At 45.7% G+C, this 18,858-nt stretch overlaps 1 protein-coding gene across 3 annotated transcripts in view; it reads left to right on the forward strand.

Moving 5' to 3' along the window:
• Positions 1-18,858, forward strand: part of RABEP1 (rabaptin, RAB GTPase binding effector protein 1) — a 61,161-nt gene that overhangs the window by 22,789 nt on the left and 19,514 nt on the right. For all 3 annotated transcript variants that reach the window (XM_020964699.1, XM_020964697.2, XM_020964698.2), the window contains exons 2-5: positions 4,515-4,643; positions 11,024-11,227; positions 16,403-16,563; positions 18,735-18,854. In XM_020964699.1, the coding sequence (XP_020820358.1) occupies positions 4,515-4,643; positions 11,024-11,227; positions 16,403-16,563; positions 18,735-18,854 (614 nt within the window). The remainder of the gene's footprint in view (positions 1-4,514; positions 4,644-11,023; positions 11,228-16,402; positions 16,564-18,734; positions 18,855-18,858) is intronic.

The raw sequence follows: 18,858 nt of genomic DNA on the forward strand, positions 1-18,858 counted from the left end.
GCGATGCCAGACTGTTGGAAGGCCATGATCAAGCACACTCACTTCTCTAAGGCCACACTGTCTTTTGCCTTTCTTTGTATCCCTGGGGCTTGGTACATAGTAGGTGCTTAATAAGTGCTTATTGACTGAAGAACAGAGTGAGTTAGTCCCTCATAAAGGTCCGTCCCTGGATGTTCCTAGGGGATTGGGGGTGAGGAGGGTGGCAAAAGCCAAACTTTTTAGGATAAAATGTTTACTGTTCCTGTCACAAAGTATGACTAGTAAGCGTGCTTCACTGTGGGTAGACTGGGATGTGGGCCAGTCACCTGACACAATGGAGCACAGGGGATATGTTGGCTGCCACTGACTCCATGTGAGGGAGAATGTTAGAAAAAACCATTTTATGTTGTCGAAGAAAGAGTATTGGTACTAGGACTATATTCTACATTTAGCCACCAGTTAGCCAGAAACAGTTTTATTTAATGTGACATTACTCTATATTCACATTTCCAGCTTGGAGAGAGAAATGTCCAAACTGACACAGTTTTCTCCGGTGCCTTCTGACATGACTGCCCAGGATATCTTAAAATTGCAATCTCCACGAACATTCCAGGCTTTGTTGAGTAAGCAGTTAGTAGCCTCCCATTCCTATCCAAGGATACTTCTCAGAGATCTGTACCTAGAATCGTGACTCCCATAGAATGGAAGAGGGGAATTCTGCTGAATAGACCCAATTCTAATCCCTTGATGAACTAGAGGCCCTTCCACAGGGCCTTAGTTGTGTTCTTGGTGAAGTTTCAGCTCATGAAAAGCCTTTGTGTCCGGAGCTATCCCTACCACTAGTCCAAAGGCTGTCTGTCCCCAGGACTCTGGAAAGAGCTTTAGAGAGAAATATTATTTCTTAATATTTCTAGAGAAGCTAGAAAAGGAGATTTTTTTTCCTATTAATTTATTTTTAGTTTTCAACATTCACTTCCACAAGATTTTGAGTTCCAAATTTTCTCCCCACTCATCCCTTCTCCCACCCCAAGATGGTGAGCATTCTGAATACCCCTTCCCCTAATCTGCCCTCCCTTCTATCTTCTCCCCCCACTTCTCTTATCCCCTTCCCTTTCTATTTTCCTGTAGGACAGTATAGATTTCTGTACCCCATTGCCTGTATATCTTATTTCCCAGTTGCATGTGAAAACAATTTTTAACATTTGTTTTTAAAACTTTAGGTTCCAAATTTTCTCCCTCCCTCCCTTCCCACCCACCCTCATTAAGATGGCAAGTAACTTGATACAGGTTATACATGTGTAGTCATGCAAAACACTTCCATAGTAGTCATGTTGTGAAAAACTAAATGAATATCCCTTCATCCTCTCCTGCCCCCTGTTTGTTCTATTCTGTCTTTTGGCCCTGTCCCTCCTCAGAAGTGTTTGCTTCTGATTACCCCTCCTCCACTCTGCCCTCCCCCCCACTCCCGCTCTCTTGTCCCCTTCCCCCCTATTTTCCTGTAGGGTAAGATAGATTTCCATACCCACTTGAGTGTGTATGTTGTTCCCTGAAGAGGAGATTTTTAAATTTGCCTCCACAGCATTAACTTTTCTCAGATGAAAGGGCCCAGAATGGTTGTTGCTTTTGCCTTCGTGAGTTTTTGGCAGGAGAGAGAGAAAAAGACTGAGTGGGGAGCGGAATAGATGCAGGAGGAGCAACATTGCTTATTAGCTGCCTGCCTTTTGGTTATTATCTGACACAGTCAAGGGTGTCCACTTGGGAAGCTGCCTCATTTTGTTAACACTCCGGAATTTGGATGGTGAAAGTATCAGTTCAGAGAAATGGTTGTGTTTGTCCGGAGCACTTTGGGAGCAGAGAGGCTGCAACTCATTGGCCATCACTGACTATGTTCCATGAATTCTGTTCTCATAAGGTTGTCAAACATTCAACCAACCAAGCGAAAGCTCTGACCCAATAGTGGCCCTAATCACTGTGTTCAGAAAGTACCTACTATGTGCTAGGCAATGAGGATAGAAAGACAAAGAATGAAACTAGCTCTGTTCACATTCTAATGGGAAAGATAACAAGTAGAGATTAAAAAATAAATACAACATAAATATATAAATTTATATACAAGGTAGTTAAATACAACACAGTTGGAGAGGGAGGGCATGACTGCTTGAGAGTCTGAGCTGGGTTGGGACTTTCTCAGATGTCGGTGAGGAAGGCCTGAATTCCAAGCATGGTGGGTGTTGTGTACAAACAAGCATAGTGGGTGCAGGGATGGGAGATGGAGTGATGCCTGTGGGGAGCAGAGGGCAGGCCACTTGGGCTGGGTGCCAGAGAATGGGAGAGAAGCAATGGCCAGTGAGGCTGGGAAGACAGGCGGGGACCCAGGACACATCAGGCTTAGCAAAGAGGTTTCTGTTGGATCCTGTAGCAGGATTTTTAACCTGGGGTCCATGAACTTAAAAAAAAAAAAAGATAACTGTACTTCAGTATAATTGGTTTCCTTTGTAATGTTATATATTTTAATTCTGAAAAGAGGTCCATGGCACCCCTGGAGTTGATTGAGTGTGGTCTCTGCTGAGGTCAGGTGCCACTCGCTGTGTTGGAGGAGAGGTCCTGTGAAGGGAGAAATGGCAAGACGTGGGATGGAGGAGACTGATGAGTTCAGGATGGGCCAGGTGACCAGCCTGGAGGTTAGAAGGGTGGTGGTACTTTTGACAGAAATAAGGAAGTCTGGAAGAGGAGAAGGTTAGGGAGAAAAAGAGTACATCCAATTGGAGTATCCAGTAGGCTGCTGGTGATGCAGAAGTGAAGAAGCCCAGAGAAGAAACTTGGGCAGCATTGAGAAATCAGGGAGTCATCTGCATAAAGAGAGTAGTAAAATAACAGTAATGATGATAATAGCACTTACTACGTGCCAGGCGCTGGTTGGGGGGGGAGGGGGCAATCATTATTTCTTTTGGTCTTCACAGCCTTGGGAAGTAGGTGCTATTATTATCCCCATTTTACAGATGAGGAAACTGAGGGAAACAGGTGATATGACTTGCCCAGGGTCACACAGCTAGTAAATGTTGGAGGCCAGATTTGAATTTATGTCTTCCTGACTCCAGGCCATCACCTACTGTCCACTGCACCACCTAGCGGCTCCTAAAGTATAGGAGCTGATGAGGTTACTAAGAGAGAGAATGTAGAAGAAGGCCTAGCACAGAACGTTGGGGAACACCCACAATTAGAGTGCGCAGTATGGATTGTGAGCTGATAACGGAGACCTAGAAGGAGGGGTAATGTCATGAAAATCCGGAGAGGAGAGAGCATCCAGTAAAAGAGCAGGCCTGTGGAATGATGGTGAGATCTCCCATCGCTCATTCTGGAGAGAGCAGTTCCAGGGGAGTGATGACAGTAGGAAACCAGACTGCAAAAGATCAAGGAGTGAGGGAGAGGAGAAGAAGTGGAGGCTGTGAGCTTGACCCTGAGAGATGCGAGAGCTGGAGGGGAAGGTAGTATCTGGTGGATGGTTTGAGACTTGGTTTGAAACCAGCGATAGGGAGTAGGTGCTTAAAGGTGGGTGCACTCTGCTGGACAAGACAGAAGGGCCTGGGACCTTAACAGAATACTCATTTCTGTTTCCAAGGTTCTGTGAGGTTTTCCTTGTCCTTACTCTTAGCACTAGAGGGGTCTTGGCTGCCCCCCGTATTGCAGACGTGAGATCCAGAGCTTGCTCACATGCATGTAGTACCCTGAGTGCCCATCAGTGTGCTGTGTGGTCTGGCCAGTGGAGAAAATTGATGGTAATGCCCTCAAGGTCCTGCCCCCAGAGATGGGGAAGGGATGACAGGAGCAGGGCTGAACTGTCAAGTCTGCTGGAGTGGGCCACATTTAATGAATGAGGCCCTGCATCCTACCCTATTTAGATAACTGAATGAAACAGGTGTTTTTCAAGAACCTGAAATGAAGGAAAAGAGGTGGTGGTGGTTGTTTTTAATGAGAGTGGAACATTAAGTAGTCTTGGTAGCAAAGTAGATTAGATCAGACTAGTAATTGATATGTCCTGCTGTGTTGTGGAGGAGGGAACAGATTGAGATTTTGATCTGACCCAAGAATAAGAAGCAGGAGTAAGTGATATTGGTGAGATGGCTTATGGGGTGGTGGAGCCAAGGGTTTGTGGTTTTTAAATTAATTGTTTTCAATGCACAATCATTTCTTTCTCTTCTGGTCCTCCCCCCATCCCCCAACAAGAAGACACACAAAACCCTTGTGCCAAATATGCAGAGTCAAGGAGAACAACTTCCCACATTGAGTTGAGAGCCCAAGAATCTCGTCCAGTTTGGGCAAAATGAAAGCTCCCTCAGGAGCTCGTACTTGTATACAAGATGCCTTTGTGGGAAAAGGCTTGGCTTCCCATCAGACTTCTCTGGATGGGGTCTGGATCCGTGGGGGCCTCAGGAATGCTTGATCCTGGCTGGAAATGGTGTGGACTTTGCTTGGCGTGTGGACAAGGTGAGGTTCTTTTAAAGCAGTGAGACTCTGTTGGGCTTTTTTTCTTTCAGTTTCTCTCCAGCAACGGGTGGCAGAGCTGGAAAAAGTCAACGCAGAGTTTTTACGCACAAAGCAGCAGCTGGAGCAAGAATTTAATCAAAAGAGAGCCAAATTTAAAGAGCTGTATTTGGCCAAAGAAGGTGAGTCCCCCAGATCTGCAGTTCCTGGGCAGCTCCTCCAAGGTGGCCTGCTGGACACCCCTGGCTGTCAGTGTCTGTGCCTCGGAGCCCCAAAGCAGGGGGAGGGAACCAGGAGATGAGAAATGGGGCCTCTTGCTCCCTCTTTGCCCCATCCCCATCACACCCACAGTAGGGCGCCTTTGGAAGTGACCGCTTTCCACAATTTCCAGCACTTTGGCATTTTGTGCTTGAAATACATTTTTATTGATATCATTTGTTTTTACATCACCTTCATTTCTCAGCATAGCCCTTCCCCCTCCCCAGCCCAAAAAAGTAAAAATGAAAGAGAAAAAAAACTCACTTCACCCAAACTAACCAATGTGCTGCCAAGTGTTGTGAAGTCTGACAGTGTGTGCTTGGTTCCACTTCCATAGCCCCCCACGTCTGCAGTGGAAGGGGAAGGGGTAGTTTCTTTCCTCTTCTTTGGTGCCTAACTTGGTAGCTATTGTGAATATTTTTCTGATTCTTGGCATGAGTTCATGTCTTCCTGTACCTTCCTCTAAACCTCCCCTTTCCCCGCTTCACCAGTCACCCCAGAGGAGGAGGAGGAGAGTAAGACCACCTGCTCTGCACCTGGCTGGCCCAGAGCCAGACTCAGAGCCAGGCTTGGCTGCAGCCCAAAGGGAGGGCATATGTCCCCACCACACCTCTCTGGCCTCCCAGCTCTGGCCAGGCTCTCTGGGGAACACCCTAGGATACTCTGGAGTTCTCTCCCTCTCTGCCACCTACTGTTACCCTCATGGGTTCTTCTGTTTTCTCTCCTCATCTCTGTAATCGTCAGTAGCCTTTTGGGAGAAAGCTGCCTCCTGCTCCTTTTTCCTTTTCTCTCAGCCCTTCTCCTTCCACCTGACCCTGGCCGCTTCTCCCTCCAGCATTCCCAGTCTCCCCTTCATCCTGGCTCTCCTCTTGCAAGCTTTCCATCTCTCAGCCTCACTGAGACCTGATGCCCTCTCTGGTCCCAGTGCATCCTCAGCTTTTTTCTCCCCTCCAGGGCACCTTCACTCACACACCCCATCACACTGGCCCAGGAAGGAGAGTCAGAATATCCGAGAGCCCCAGCTCGCCTTCAAAGTCTTCTTCGGGAGCTTTTCCTCCTCAGAAGTCGACTCTGTTAAAAGTTCCTAACCAGTACAAATTATGGGGCTGCAATATACAGACCCCGGGGTCATTCTTTCTCTACTTTCTCCATGCAGATCCTCTTCCACTCTTCCTCAACTCCTGTCTTTATGCTGGAGGGATTGAATATCCAAACACCTCTCAGCCTCTTTGCGTCTCCCTACAATGTACACTTTCTCTGGCCTTCAGCCACACTGGGGGTGGGGGTGGGGGTGGTCACACACTAGAGTTTGACCTTGCCCACAGGTGTGCCTCTTCCCCTATCTGAGCACAGTCTGCCATCCTATGGCATCCCAGTTCTGTGACCTCACTGATTCCTCCATCTGCTGCAGTGATCCCATTCCCTCCCCTCTCCTTTCATCCTATCTTCTCTGGCAGATGCCCCTCTGTCATCCTCGCTCTTGTACTTATCTTCAATCTCTCCTTGTCTCCTGCCTGCAAACAGACCCTTGTCTCCTCCATCCTCAAAAAGCCCATATTTAATCGATCTATCCATCCACAGCAAGGGGGAGCTGCAGTACCTGTAGCACTCAGGAAGACCTGAGTTCAAATCTCATCTCAGACACTATCTGTGTGACCCTGAGCAAGTCACTTCACTTCTGTTTGCCTTTACTTCTGCCTCCTCCCTGTCTCCTGTGTACCCTGCATTCGAGTGCCAAGCATCCCCCATGCCTGGAAGGCGCTTCCTCCATGCCTGGAAGGTACTTCCTCCTTTCTGCCTCGTGGTTTCCCTGGTTTGTTCCAGGCAAGTCAAAACACCCCCGTCTCCCCTCAGATCCTGATGGACAGCTCAGGACCCTGAGCCTAAGAGCTTTGGGGATAATATTGCCCCCCCAAAACACCAGTTCTCACAGCCATCATCCGGGGAAGTAATTCCTGTTCCTAAATTTGCCATAGCTACTGAAGACCCAGAAAATAGAACTCTAGTCCCCAGGGTACTGGTTCCACATCAGACACTGAAAGGATTTGATCTGTAGAAATGCCATTGGAGACTAAGATGCAGAAGTGCCTGCTTTGCCACTGCACTCCAAGGACCCAGGGACCTGAAACCTTCCTGTCATGGGGTCTCCCCCATTAGACTGTGAACCCCTCGAGAGCAGAGACCAGCCATCTTTTCTCTCTGAATCCTCAGGGCTTTCTTTATTCATCCATTCTTCCATAGCTAAAGGGATGGCCATAAGCAGAAGAGACTCCAGTGGTCAAGAGAGGAATGTCAAGGGGGAGTAAAAGGAGTGAACAGAAATAGCTTTGGATGGGGGCAGGGCCACAGGAAGGGGAGGATGCAAGCCTCAGGATGATTTCAACTTCCTTTTCTTCCTCTTGGTGAAGAGGGAGAAGCAGGGAAGGACCAGGATGGAGGGAGGTGAAGACACTCATAGGATGGAGGAGGGCACGGAGTTGTCAGATGGCCGGACTCCAGCCCCCGCCTCTTTTCTCCATTTTTGTTTGCATACTCTTACATTAGAAAGCTGCATTCAACAATATGTTGTTTTTAAGAAACACACTTGAAACACAAAGATGCACTTAGAGCAGGGGTGGGGAACCTGCAGCCTTGAGGCCACTATGGCCGTCTAGATCCTCAAGTGTGGCTTTTTGACTGAATCCAAATTTTACAGAACATGTGGCCTCAAGGCCACAGGTTCCGCACCCCTGACTTTGAATTAAAATGAGAGGCTGGAGCAAAGTTAGAGACAAGATAAAAAAGATTATTATGCCTGAAGAAATCAGAGATAACCAATCACTTTCAATATTTAATGTATATGAACCTAATACATAGAATCTACATACTTAAAGGAAAAGTTAATCCAATTGGTGGGAGAAATAGATGGCAAAACCATCATCATAGTGAGTCACTTTAATCTATTCTTTCCAGACCTAGACATATCTAACCAAAAGATAAACAGAATTTATGAAAGATTAGAGATGCTAGATCTTTGGCAATTTTTGAATGCAAATAGAAAGTAATTTACATATGTTTTGGCTTTACCATGGTTGAAACACAGCTTGATGAAAATTGACCATGTAGTGGGGCATAAAGACCTCACCAGAAAAAAATGTAGGAAAAACAGAAATACTGAACACATCATTTATTGATCACAGAGCAATACAAATATATTCAGTGAGGGGCATTTGAAGAATTAAAAAGTAATTGGAGACTAAATACTGTAGAAGAAATGGATCAAAGAACAAATTATATAAATAATGGAAAATTTCACAAAAGAAAATGACAATCAGACAACATACCAAAACTTGAGATACATTTTAAGCAGTTCTCTTTAGAAAATTTACATTTTTAGGGGCAGCTAGGTGGCGCAGTGGATAGAGCACCAGCCGTGGAGTCAGGAGGACCTGAGTTCAAATGCGGCCTCAGACACATAACACTTACTAGCTGTGTGACCCTGGGCGAGTCACTTAGCCCCAAATGCCTCACCAAAAAAAAAAAAGAAAAGGAAAAAAATTTATATTTTTAAACATTTTCATCAACAAGAGAAAAAGAACAAATCAGTAAATTGGGCACGCGATGAAAAAACTCGAATGGCAATAAAAAATTTCCAACTGAACTACAGGGTAGAAACTATGAAAATTAAAAGAGAGATTAGTAAAATTGAAAGCAAAGGAACTATTGAATTCATAAAATTAGGTTCTAGGGTTTTTTTTTAAAACATAAAATAGTTAAGTAGTTAATCTGATTTTAAAAAGAGAAGAAAACCAAATTTTTTCTGTGAACATGAAAAAGAATTCACAACAGTTGAAGGGGAAGTAGAGGAAATAATCAGAAAGTATTTTGTCCATTTATATGCTAACAAAACTGATAATCTAGAGAAACTAGAGTAATTCTTTAAAAATATGATGTACTCAGATTAGCGGAAAAAAAAAAAGAAATAGACTAGTTGAATAACCAAGTATCAGAAAGCAATTGAATAAGCCACAAATGAACTTTTGAAGAAAAAAATCATTATTTGGGTTTATAAGTGAAACCTATCACACACACACAAAAAAAATTACTTCCAATATTATATAAACTGTTATAATAATAGGAAAATAAGGCACCCTTCAAACCTCTGTCTGATACAAACATGGTCTTGATATCTAAAACACAGATAAAGCAGAGAAAGGGAGACAATAATCAATATTGCTAATGAATATTGATGAAAAAATTTTAAGTAAAATGTCATCAAATCACCTACAGCTATATACTAGAAAGGTTACACACTTTGACAAAGTTGTATCTGTACCAGAAATGCAGAGTTGGTTCAAAATAAAGAAGATTGTAAACATAATAAATCATATTAATAAGAATGTCGATATACATACATGTGTATACAAACACATATATGTGTATATTCATGCACATACACCCGTGTGTGTGTGTGTGTGTGTGTGTGTGTATAAAACACCCTATGATTATATCAGTAGATGCTGAAAAAGTATTTGACAAAATCCAATGCTTATTTCACTTTAAACACTAGAAGACATAGGAATGCATGGACTTTTTCTTAATTTGGTAAATAATCTAATCCAAGAGCAAATGTTCAATGTACTGGAAAGAAGTTGTGAAGGCCTTTCAAATCAGATTGGGTAAATCAAGGGTGCCCATTATCACCACTACTATTCAGCCAGTAAATCAAATATTTATTAAGCACTCAGTGCATGCCAGGCACTGTGCTAAGTGCCAGGGATACAAAAAGAGGCAAAATTATGATAATAATAAGTAATAAGAACAGGGAACATTTGTATAGCATTTATATGCCAGGCTCTAAGCAAAACACTTTATTGTTATTATCTCGTTTGATACAACAACCCTGGGAGGTGGGTGCTGTTATTATCTTTATTTTACAGATGAGGAAACTGAGGCAAACAGGTTAAGTAACCTTGCCTAGGTCACATAGTTATTACATGTCTGAGGCTGGATTGAACTCGAGTTTTCTGACTCCATTCCAGCACTCTATCTTCTCTGCTCCCTAATTGTCTAAAGATAGTCCCTGCTCTCAAGGAGCTCACAGCCTAATGGTTTACTTCTGTTACTGCTGTTTGAAATAAACCAGAAATACCAGCGCTGTCAATAACGTAAGAAAGGAATTGAGGCAATGAGCATAGGTAATAAAGGGGAAACAAAGTTTCCCCCAAATCAACAACACTCCTGTATGTTAACAAGAAAACCAGCAGGAAGAGCTATATAGAGAGAATTGATTCAAAATCACTACAGAAGCTGTAAAACATTTGGAAGTCTTATCTACCAAGACCTATTCAGGAGCCGTATGAGTCAGTGGGACAGATTGAAGCTTATTACATATGGAAGCAAATGAACCTTGTAGCCTCGTGCTCGTTAAACCCAGACACCAGCTCCTGGGGTCAGACCTCACTCTCTGCTGGTAAAATTGCAAAGCAGTCTGGCAGAAATCATGTACGGGCCAACGTCTCGCGCTATATGCTAAGATAAGGTCCAAGTGGACAAGGATTTAGACACAAAAAGTGATGTCATAAGCACATTGGAGGAGCAAAGGAGAAATTAACTTTCAGATCTTTGGTGGGGAATGACCAAACAAAGAACAGGTAAGTGTCAGAAGGCAATCACAACTTCACAAAACTTGTACGAAAACTAGGTTTATTACATGAGAAACGAACATGCATGTGGAACCCAAAGAGTTCAGAATCCATGCAGAAGTTTGTACATTTATAACAGCAGGACAAAAGAAGGGGAAGAGACCAGAAATCTCCACCTAGAGGGGCATAGCATAGGAGGGGGACAAGGACAAAAACCCTCCTGAAGGGGAGAGGCAAGGTGGTGGCAAAAGCCGACTTCTTTTCCCTTGGGAACCACTAGACCATGAAGATAGGATGGGCTACTTATCTATACAGGTCCCAGCCTGGCACAGGCCAGCTGGTGCCTGTCTTGATTTCCAAAGACACACAGGGAGTCCAGTTTGAGACGCAAACAATTTATGTCAGCTGGGAGTGAGTGAGTGTACATGAGCGTATGTGACAACACAGAACCCCATCTGGACCCAGAGAGGCTATGAGGGCTCACGCAGCTCCGCAGCAAGTTGGGATGAAAGAAACACCCGTGTCTTGGCAGAATGCTATCTGAGAGGAGCCCCCACATTCCACCATGGGGCCTGGGTCCATCCTTGCATGGACCCTCTAGGATAAGACACCCTGCAGAGCAGCTCACGCACACTCATGTGCTCATCTGCCCGCTCTAACAGAGTCTTTCCTCTCTTCAGAGGACTTGAAAAGGCAGAATGCCGTCCTGCAGGCAGCCCAAGACGACCTGGGGCACCTCCGGACACAGCTGTGGGAAGCCCAGGCCGAGATGGAGAACATCAAGGCCGTCGCCACAGTGTCCGAGAACACCAAACAGGAAGCCATCGATGAGGTGAAGAGGCAGTGGCAAGAAGAGGTCGCCTCCCTGCAGGCTGTCATGAAAGGTATGCGAGGAAGGGGCATTGCTGTGGCCTGGCTGAGGAGGGGGTGGTGCTGCTGACATTTGGTCTGATGGGGGAAGGGGCAGCCTCGCAGCTCCAAAGGAGACTTGTAGTGGCATCCAGGTAGAGGAGAAGGGGCCATCTTTGGTATGTGCAATCTGATCCCGGCTTTGAGGACATTGCAGAACATCTTAACCATGGCGACTCCTAGTGCCAAGCACTCTTGACAAAAATGAAGGCAGACGGAATGATTGGAGAATCTTAGTTGCTTCTGAGTAGGCCAGGTTAATAGAATAAAAATGATGCTACTGCCTAAACCAATCTTCTTATTCAGTGTCATGCCAATCTGTCCCCCAGAGGGTTCTAGAAAAAGTAACCAATCTCCTGTGGAGGAGCAAAAGGTCAAGAGTCTCAAGAGAAATCATGAAAAAGAAGGAAGGGGAAAGAGACTCAGCAGCACCAGATCTCGGACTAGACAAAGCAGTGACCCCCAAAACCATTTGGCATTTAGGGTTTGGAATAGACGTCGCTCAGGGGAACAGGTGAACCCAGTAGCCCGGTGATGGATATAGCCAAAAACTCCAGCTGCTGGGATAAGGACTCACTCGGTGTGTGACAAAAACAGCCAGGAAAACTGGAAAGCAGTCTGGCAGAAACTAGGAGTAAACCAGTAACTTACACTTTATGCGAAGATAAAGTCCAAATGGACATACGATGTAAAGGGTGAGGAACTTGGAAATCACCTGTCAGTTCTCTGGTGGGGAAAACTCCATGACCAAATAGGGGCTGAAAGGATCAGAGATGATAAAGTGAACGCTTTTGATCAGATAAAATTTAGAAGTTTTTGCAGAAATAAAACCAATGTAGCTAAAATCAGAAGGGAAGCCAGTAACTGGGAAAAGAAAATTTGCAGCAAGTTTATTTGATGAAAGTCTTCTTCCTTTTTTTTTTAAAAAATTTTTTTTATTAATTTATTTTGATTTATCAACAATCACTTCCATAAGCTTTTGAGTTTTAAATTTTTCTCCCCCCTCCTTCCTCAAGACGGTACACAGTCTGATATAGGCTATACATATCCTGTTAAACATATTTTCACAGTAGTGATGTTGTAAGGAAGAATTAGAACCAATAGGAACCACCAGAAAGAGAAAACAAAACACAACAGAAGAAAAAAAAATAGCAAATAGTATGCTTTGATCTGCATTCAAACTTCATTGTTCTTTCTTTGGGTGTGGATAGCATTTTTCATCATGAGACCTGATAAAGGTCTTATTTCTAAGAGATTTATAGGGAACTGTTTCAAATTTGGAAGAATAAGAATTATTTGCTAACTGATATTAAAAAGATATGAACAAGTAGTTTTCTTTTATTTTGATTTATCAACAATCACTTCCATATGCTTTTGAGTTGAAAATTTTTCTCCCCCTTCCTCCCCTCCACCCTCCCCAAGACCGTGCACAATCTGATATAGGCTTTACATTTACATTCCCATTAAGCATATTTTCACATTAGTGAAGTTGTAAGTAAAAATTAAAACCAATAGGAGGAACCATCAGAAAGATGAAACAAAACTCAACAGAAGGTAAAAATAAGTGATAGCGATTCGACTTCCATAGTTCTTTCTTTGGATGTGGACAGCATTTTCCATCCCAAGGCCTCTGGAGATGTTTTAGATCCTTGTAATGCTGAGAAGTTTAACAATCTTAGTCATCATGTAATGTGGCTGTTATCGTGTACAAAGTCCTCTTGGTTCTGCTCACTTCACTCAGCATCAGACCATATAAGTCTTTCCAGGTGTTTCTGAAGTCAGCCTGCTCATCATTTCTTATAGCATAATAGTATTCCATTACATTCACATACCACAACTTGTTCAGCCATTCCCCAACTGATGGGCATCCTCTCCATTTCCAATTCTTTGCCACCACAAAAAGAGCTGCTCTGAATATTTTTGTACATGTGGGTCCTTTTCCCATTTGTTTGATCTCTTTGGGATATAGCCCTGGAGGTGCTATTGTTGGATCAAAGGGTATGTACATGAACAAGTAGTTTCAAAGGAAGAAATGCATGCTATCCACAATCATGAAAAAAATGCTCCAAATCACTGCTTATCAGAGAAATACTGAAGTTTCACCTTACCCCTATTAGACTAGCAGAGATGACAGTGTTGGAGGAGGGGTGGGAAAATTGGTACGGGAATACTGCAATGGTGGAGCGCTTCAGATGGTCTGGAAAGCAGCTGGGAACGCTGTCCCAAAGTTATTAAGCCCTGCCTTCTTTGACCTAGCAACGCCACTACGAAGACTACGCCTAGGAAAGAGGGAAAGGACCCTCAGGCACCGGCAGTGTTTAGGGCCGCTCTTTCTTGAGTAGCAAGAACTGGAAAGTCAGAGAATGTCTTTACACTGGGGAATGGTTGAACAAATTATGGCTGACAACAGTAAAAATAGTAACATTTATGTAGGGCCTACTGTGTGCCAGACATTCTGAACATTCTTTTTTCCATGTCTAAAATTCAGCCTCCTCATGCTGGACTCTTCCCATGTTGGGGAGAGGACCTTGGTTCCCAGCGTCTCTGCCTGGGGCACACACACTCTGTCGAGTCCCTCTAGGTCAGGAAGGCTCCAGAGGTTGTTCTGGTGAGCAGCTGAGCTGAGCACCCTCATCTGTGGCCTCACAGAGTCAAGGAGGCAGCCGTCCCTCCAAGACCCTCTACTGGTCTGCACCAGTAGAGACACCATGCCCCTCCCCGCTGTCTGTGAGAGCGAGCATTCTGTGGTTTCCCAGGAAAGAGGGAAGCCAAACCCATCCTGTTGGGTGTTTTGGTTTCTTGGAATTGCTTTTGGTTTCAAAGAGGAAGCACATTTAGGGGTTAGGGTGGAATCCAAGGACCCTTTGGTCTCTTCTGCTTGTTGTGACCTATGTGACTCAAGACAGGTCTACAGACCCCTCGTTTCAGAGGACTCGGGCAGAATTGGAGTGTGCTTGACAGGGAGACCAGTCCTAGAAGTGCTGTCTTCAGGCATTTCTGCGGATGGTCCAGAGGCACCCAGGGTGCAGCAGCAGGGACGTACCTTCTGGGTGCCAGCAGTGGCGCCAAAGTGAATATTGAATATAGACAGGCCCAAAACAGCCTGGGGGGGGTACCATGTGCTCTGATCCTTGAATCTTCAGGCTGCCTGTTTCCATGCCTTTGTCCATGTGCCTAACAGCAGCACAAATCCCTCTTGGGAGGAAGTGTCCATCACCCCAAGGTCCAACAAATACTAAATGCCAGCCGTCTGTCCTCAGAGATTCCCTTCCAGGGGAGGACCACACGTGGGCAAGGATGGTGGTAGGGGCAGTGTCACAGGAGAGGAACAGATGGAGCAGAGGAGTACCAGATGAGATCTGGAGGGTGGTGTGTGAGAGAGAGTGTGGAGTCCAGGGTGACCCCTCACCTGAAGGGCTCAGCTCAGCTCAGCTCCTTGCCTTCCTGACCTAGAGGGACTCATCAGAGCATGTGTGCCCTAGGCAGTGTGCCCGTGACAGTGATGGGGGAGGAAGAGAATGAGTTCTGCTTTGGACACATCGAGTCAAGATGTTTGCAGAAAATCCCTTTGGAGAGAGATAACAGGCAGGTGGCAATGAGAGACTTTAGGTCAGCAGAGAGGTTGGGGTGAGATAAGTAAATGTAGTCAGTGAGCTGACGAGATCACCCACTGAAGTTGGGCCAGAGGGAGAAGAGAAGAGAGCCCAGGACGGGAGCTGATGGAACAAAAGAGACAGAGAAGGAGGAGAGAGGAGGAGAACCAGGAGTTATGGGTCCTTGCAAACCAAGAGACAAGAGTGTCAGAGAGGAGAGGAGGTCAGAGAGAAGAAGCTGTTGGATTTGGCCACAGAGCATTGGTAACTGTGAAGAGAACAGTTTGAGTAGAAGGATCAGGTCGGAAGCCAGACTGCAGAATGCCAGAAGAAAGTGAAGGGAGGCATCTGTGGCAGAGGCCTCGTTGAGGACTTGGGCCACAAGGGGCAGGAAAGAGTGGATGACAGGAGGGACAGAAGGATCAACAGGGTTTTTTAGGGATGGAGAAAAGAGACATGGGGAGCTGCAAGGAGATAGGGAGAGAATGAAGGTAACAGAGAGTGGGGGTGATGGGGAGGGGATGGCATGGGGTCAGTTGTGCAGCCCATACCATGTACCCCTCCCTACCCTCAAGGAGCTGAATGTCTGACTACCCATAAAAGAAAGCTGGAAGGAGTGGGGGGAGATTAAAGTACCAAGTATGAGTGGCTCGGGGAAAGTCTGGGGTGCGTCTGGGAGGTCCTGGGAGGGGCTGTGTGGTCTGAGGAGGAAAAGTCCAGTACCCAAGTCAACATGAGGTGATCTGAAGAGGCCGAGAGAAGGGACAGGTGGGGAGCTGGTGCAACACCCCTGGGTGGACTGAGCCTGAAAGGGTGGGCTGGAGAGACCGGGAGGAGAAGGTTTCTATCATCAGCTTCACAGTTGGGGTGTTTTTGGTGAGAAAATTATGACACTTTTGTGAGAAAAATTATTTTCTTTTGTTTTCTGATTGAGATCTTTGATCCTTCTCAATGATTATGTTTATTGGATAAGGTGGAAATGGTAGTTTTGTGAAGTTTGCTTTATTTACTTAGGACCTTTATTTACAACGTTTAAAAATTGTGTCAAAAGGAGATGACACTTTATTGAGACTTTCTAGAGATGTGAGTTTATTTTAGGGTGCAGTGGTTTGTAAACGGGCCAAAAATATGCATCCACCCTCAAGTGATTCTGTAGGTGATCTTGGTCATACCATAATCCTCTTCCCTCTCTCAGTGAATATGGCCTAGAACCTGGGCATCTGCTCTTTAAAGGTCAATCTGTATGCTGGTGTTGCTGGACAAAATGCTTAGAAGAGTTCCTCTCTCTCTCTCTCTCTCTCTCTCTCTCTCTCTCTCTCTCTCTCTCTCTCTCTCTCTCTCTCCCCCCCTCTCTCTCTCCCCCTCTCTCCCCTTCTCTCCTTTATCTCTTTCTTTCTCCTCTCTCTCCCCCTCCCTTCCTCCCTCCCTTTCCTTCCTCTCTCTCTCTCCCTCCCTCCTCTCTCTCTCTCTCTCTCTCCCCCCTCCCCCTTCCCCTCCCTCTTTCTCTCTGTCTCTGTCCCCACTGCCCCTTTCTGTCTCTCATGTGACATTTTGTAGAGACAGTCCGTGACTATGAGCACCAGTTTCACCATAGGCTGGAGCAGGAGCGTACGCAGTGGGCGCAGTACAGAGAAGCTGCAGAGAGGGAGATTGCTGATTTACGCAGGAGGCTGTCTGAAGAGCAGGAGGAGGAGAATCTGGAGAATGAGATGAAAAAGGTACTCGTCTGTCCTGTGTGTGTTGGTGGAGGTGGGGTTGGGGCGCTGTCCACCGTCTGTAGCAGAAATGGTGCTGTCTCTGGCCTTCTTGGAGGTCACCCCCAATCATAGGAGAGCAGGTGGTTAGCACATGCCTGTCCCTTCTCCCCATTTGCCTCCTGTTATTTTTTTTCCCAAAGTCCTAACTCCTCATCTGTAGATTAAGTTGTGAGAAGCCATCCAGCTAGCTGGCCAACTGCCCCTTGACAACCACCCATTTGAATAAAAGGGCCAGAGAAGGTGAGACTGCTGGTTCCTGGGATGTTTCCCAGGATCCCTTACACTGTGGGGCAGCTGTGTTTGACCCTCTGTGGGTCATTATCAGGCGAGATCTCCCTCAGGATCGGGTTGGGGGAGGCGTGCCCCAAAGAGGTGCGAAGGCCAGCGGGGAGAGGCACTAGAGGGACAGGGTCCTGGGAGGGGGCCCCTGCAGAGCACATGAACTCAGTCTTCTCCTAGAGAGCCATGGTCACCCCAGTGGGGGAGCACTGAAGGTATGAAGGGGGCTGTTATCACTGGAAAGAGGGGGGTGTTGAGCTTCTTGCCTCAAGGAGCCCCCAAGTAGCAGTTTGCTGTATGACTGTGGGTGAATTTTGTGCCGGGGATAAGTGTGATCATTTAAAAGTTCATGGCCTGAAGTGAAGTTCATGGCCAGTGGAAGGTGGGGCAAGAAGAGGGGACCCAGGTCCAGCCCCCCAGTCAGAGGGAACTGAGAAGGTCTCCAAGATGATGAGCCTGGCGTCTGAGCCCAGCAGGGTAGCTGGGGTGGGGCGGGGCAGAAATGAGGAGACTGCGACAAAGTCAATGGTGGGGAGCCACACCAACCTGGAGCTTGGCTGAGAAGGAGACATGGAGCTGGACCCTCCCAAGCCAGCCCTTGGCGCAGGTGGGCGGCCCACCAGTGTGACACCATGGCATGCCCTCTCAGGCTTTTCCAAAGTATCTATCGCTTATGCAGATTCTTTCCTTCTCCTTTGTCTTGTTATGTCTTAATGAATACTATTTGTTCTATGGGACTGCTCTCTGGGAGGGGAAATTGACAGTGATATAAAAAACAAAACTAGCAAAAAACAACAATGTTACCTGGGAGGCCTTTTAGAGACAAGAAAATCACGTAATTTTCTATTTTCATTTTTGAAGATACTGAGCCAAGAATGTCTCTTTTCTTTCTCACTCGAAGAAATAAATCATGATTGTTTTTACTACATTGATGGGTACATGTTTATCTGACAGAAATGCTACCCCTACATACAGTTCTTTATACATGGTAAAAAGATGCATTCTGCTGGCTCCACTCCCATTTCCCTAAATTTTAAATGGAAGTAGTTGGGGGAATAAAGTTTCTCTTTGTGCCTTGGTGTGATGACAGGGAAGTGTGGATGTGCAGGAATGAAAGTGGGATGTTGTGCTGGCCAGTGTTTTTTGGTGCCTCCAAAGCATCCCAAGATATGTGTATATCGTGTTTCTGCCTTCCTGCCTGGAGCTGGAGACTAACAGGGTGATCTTGGTTTGTCTGGGAGGAGAAGAGATACGGGTGGCAACCGCTGTCATTCCTGTGGTCATTCCTTCTCCCCCCTTCCCTGTCAGGAATTTCATTAGTTCCAAGTTTTATACACCTGGAGAGCCTTGTGTGAAATAGCATTTTATATTCCCAGGGTTCTAGTAATAAGTGATGGGATGTTTCCTACTTAATTAAATGTGCCAGCCTTGTCTTTCAATTCAGCCATTCATGAAGTTCTTACTACTTGATTCTGTGCTTGGACATTCCAAAATTACCCAGTCATCAACCTCGGAGTTTATAATACACTGGGCCTGGGAAGGTACTAACCCAGATGGATGAAGGGTTTGTACAGACAGAATCTAGATTTCTATTTAAGGCTCTTCTGGGGACCTTCTGTGGGATGCCTTGGAGTAGAAAGTCCTTTTAAAGTTACTCTATGGATTCGAAATCAAATGATCGATCACATGGTAACATTTCAGAAATTAGTCATTTCCTTTTGAGAAAAGGTGTCTGCTGTGTGGCGCATTTGTTCATGGGGGCTCTTCTGACGAGGTTTTAATGTGGGATTCTAAGTCTTCAGTAACAGCTAAAACACTGAGTAGAACTTGCACTACCCTTCTGTTCACCTCAGGCCCAAGAGGATGCGGAAAAACTGCGTTCTGTGGTGATGCCGATGGAGAAAGAGATAGCGGCCCTGAAGGATAAACTGAGCGAGGCCGAGGAGAAGATTAAGGAACTGGAAGCCTCCAAGGTGG

The sequence above is a fragment of the Phascolarctos cinereus genome, unplaced genomic scaffold (genome assembly GCF_003287225.1).
Source record: "Phascolarctos cinereus isolate Bilbo 61053 unplaced genomic scaffold, phaCin_HiC Scaffold_7;HRSCAF=346, whole genome shotgun sequence".
Taxonomy (NCBI): domain Eukaryota; kingdom Metazoa; phylum Chordata; class Mammalia; order Diprotodontia; family Phascolarctidae; genus Phascolarctos; species Phascolarctos cinereus.